The sequence below is a fragment of the Cariama cristata genome, unplaced genomic scaffold, assembly GCF_000690535.1.
Source record: "Cariama cristata isolate BGI_N322 unplaced genomic scaffold, ASM69053v1 scaffold35663, whole genome shotgun sequence".
In the NCBI taxonomy this organism is placed as follows: domain Eukaryota; kingdom Metazoa; phylum Chordata; class Aves; order Cariamiformes; family Cariamidae; genus Cariama; species Cariama cristata.
Genome location: NW_009609599.1, coordinates 1 through 270, shown reverse-complemented (window position 1 = coordinate 270; position 270 = coordinate 1). Strand labels below are relative to the sequence as shown.

Below are 270 nucleotides of genomic sequence, written 5' to 3'. Positions count from 1 at the left end.
CTTGGTTTATGCAGGAAAAAAAAAAGAAAATTGCGCCCCAAAGCCCAACTGAGAAAAAAACCCCATAACCCCCCCAAAAAAAAGCGAAATTCCTATTCTTGCTCTCTCTGTTTGGAACAGCTGGTGTTAACCTGTCTTCTATCTTGTCGTACTAACCTTAGTTCAGATATCTCTGGCTGCAACAGCTCTCCTCTTTTCAACACATGCATGAGCGAGCGCATGGCTGATCTCACCCCCTCCCCTACCTTCTCGAACCCCGACTCCGACATC

At 46.7% G+C, this 270-nt stretch overlaps 1 protein-coding gene across 1 annotated transcript in view; it reads left to right on the top strand.

Annotated features, from left to right (window-relative positions):
- LOC104159633 (kinesin-like protein KIF1A) overlaps positions 1 to 267 on the top strand; it is a gene marked incomplete at both ends in the record, with an annotated part of 11986 nt that extends 11719 nt beyond the window's left edge. The window contains 1 exon segment of the mRNA XM_009697589.1: positions 162 to 267. Coding sequence (XP_009695891.1) covers positions 162 to 267 — 106 coding nt within the window.
- Positions 268 to 270: the final 3 nt, after the last annotated feature.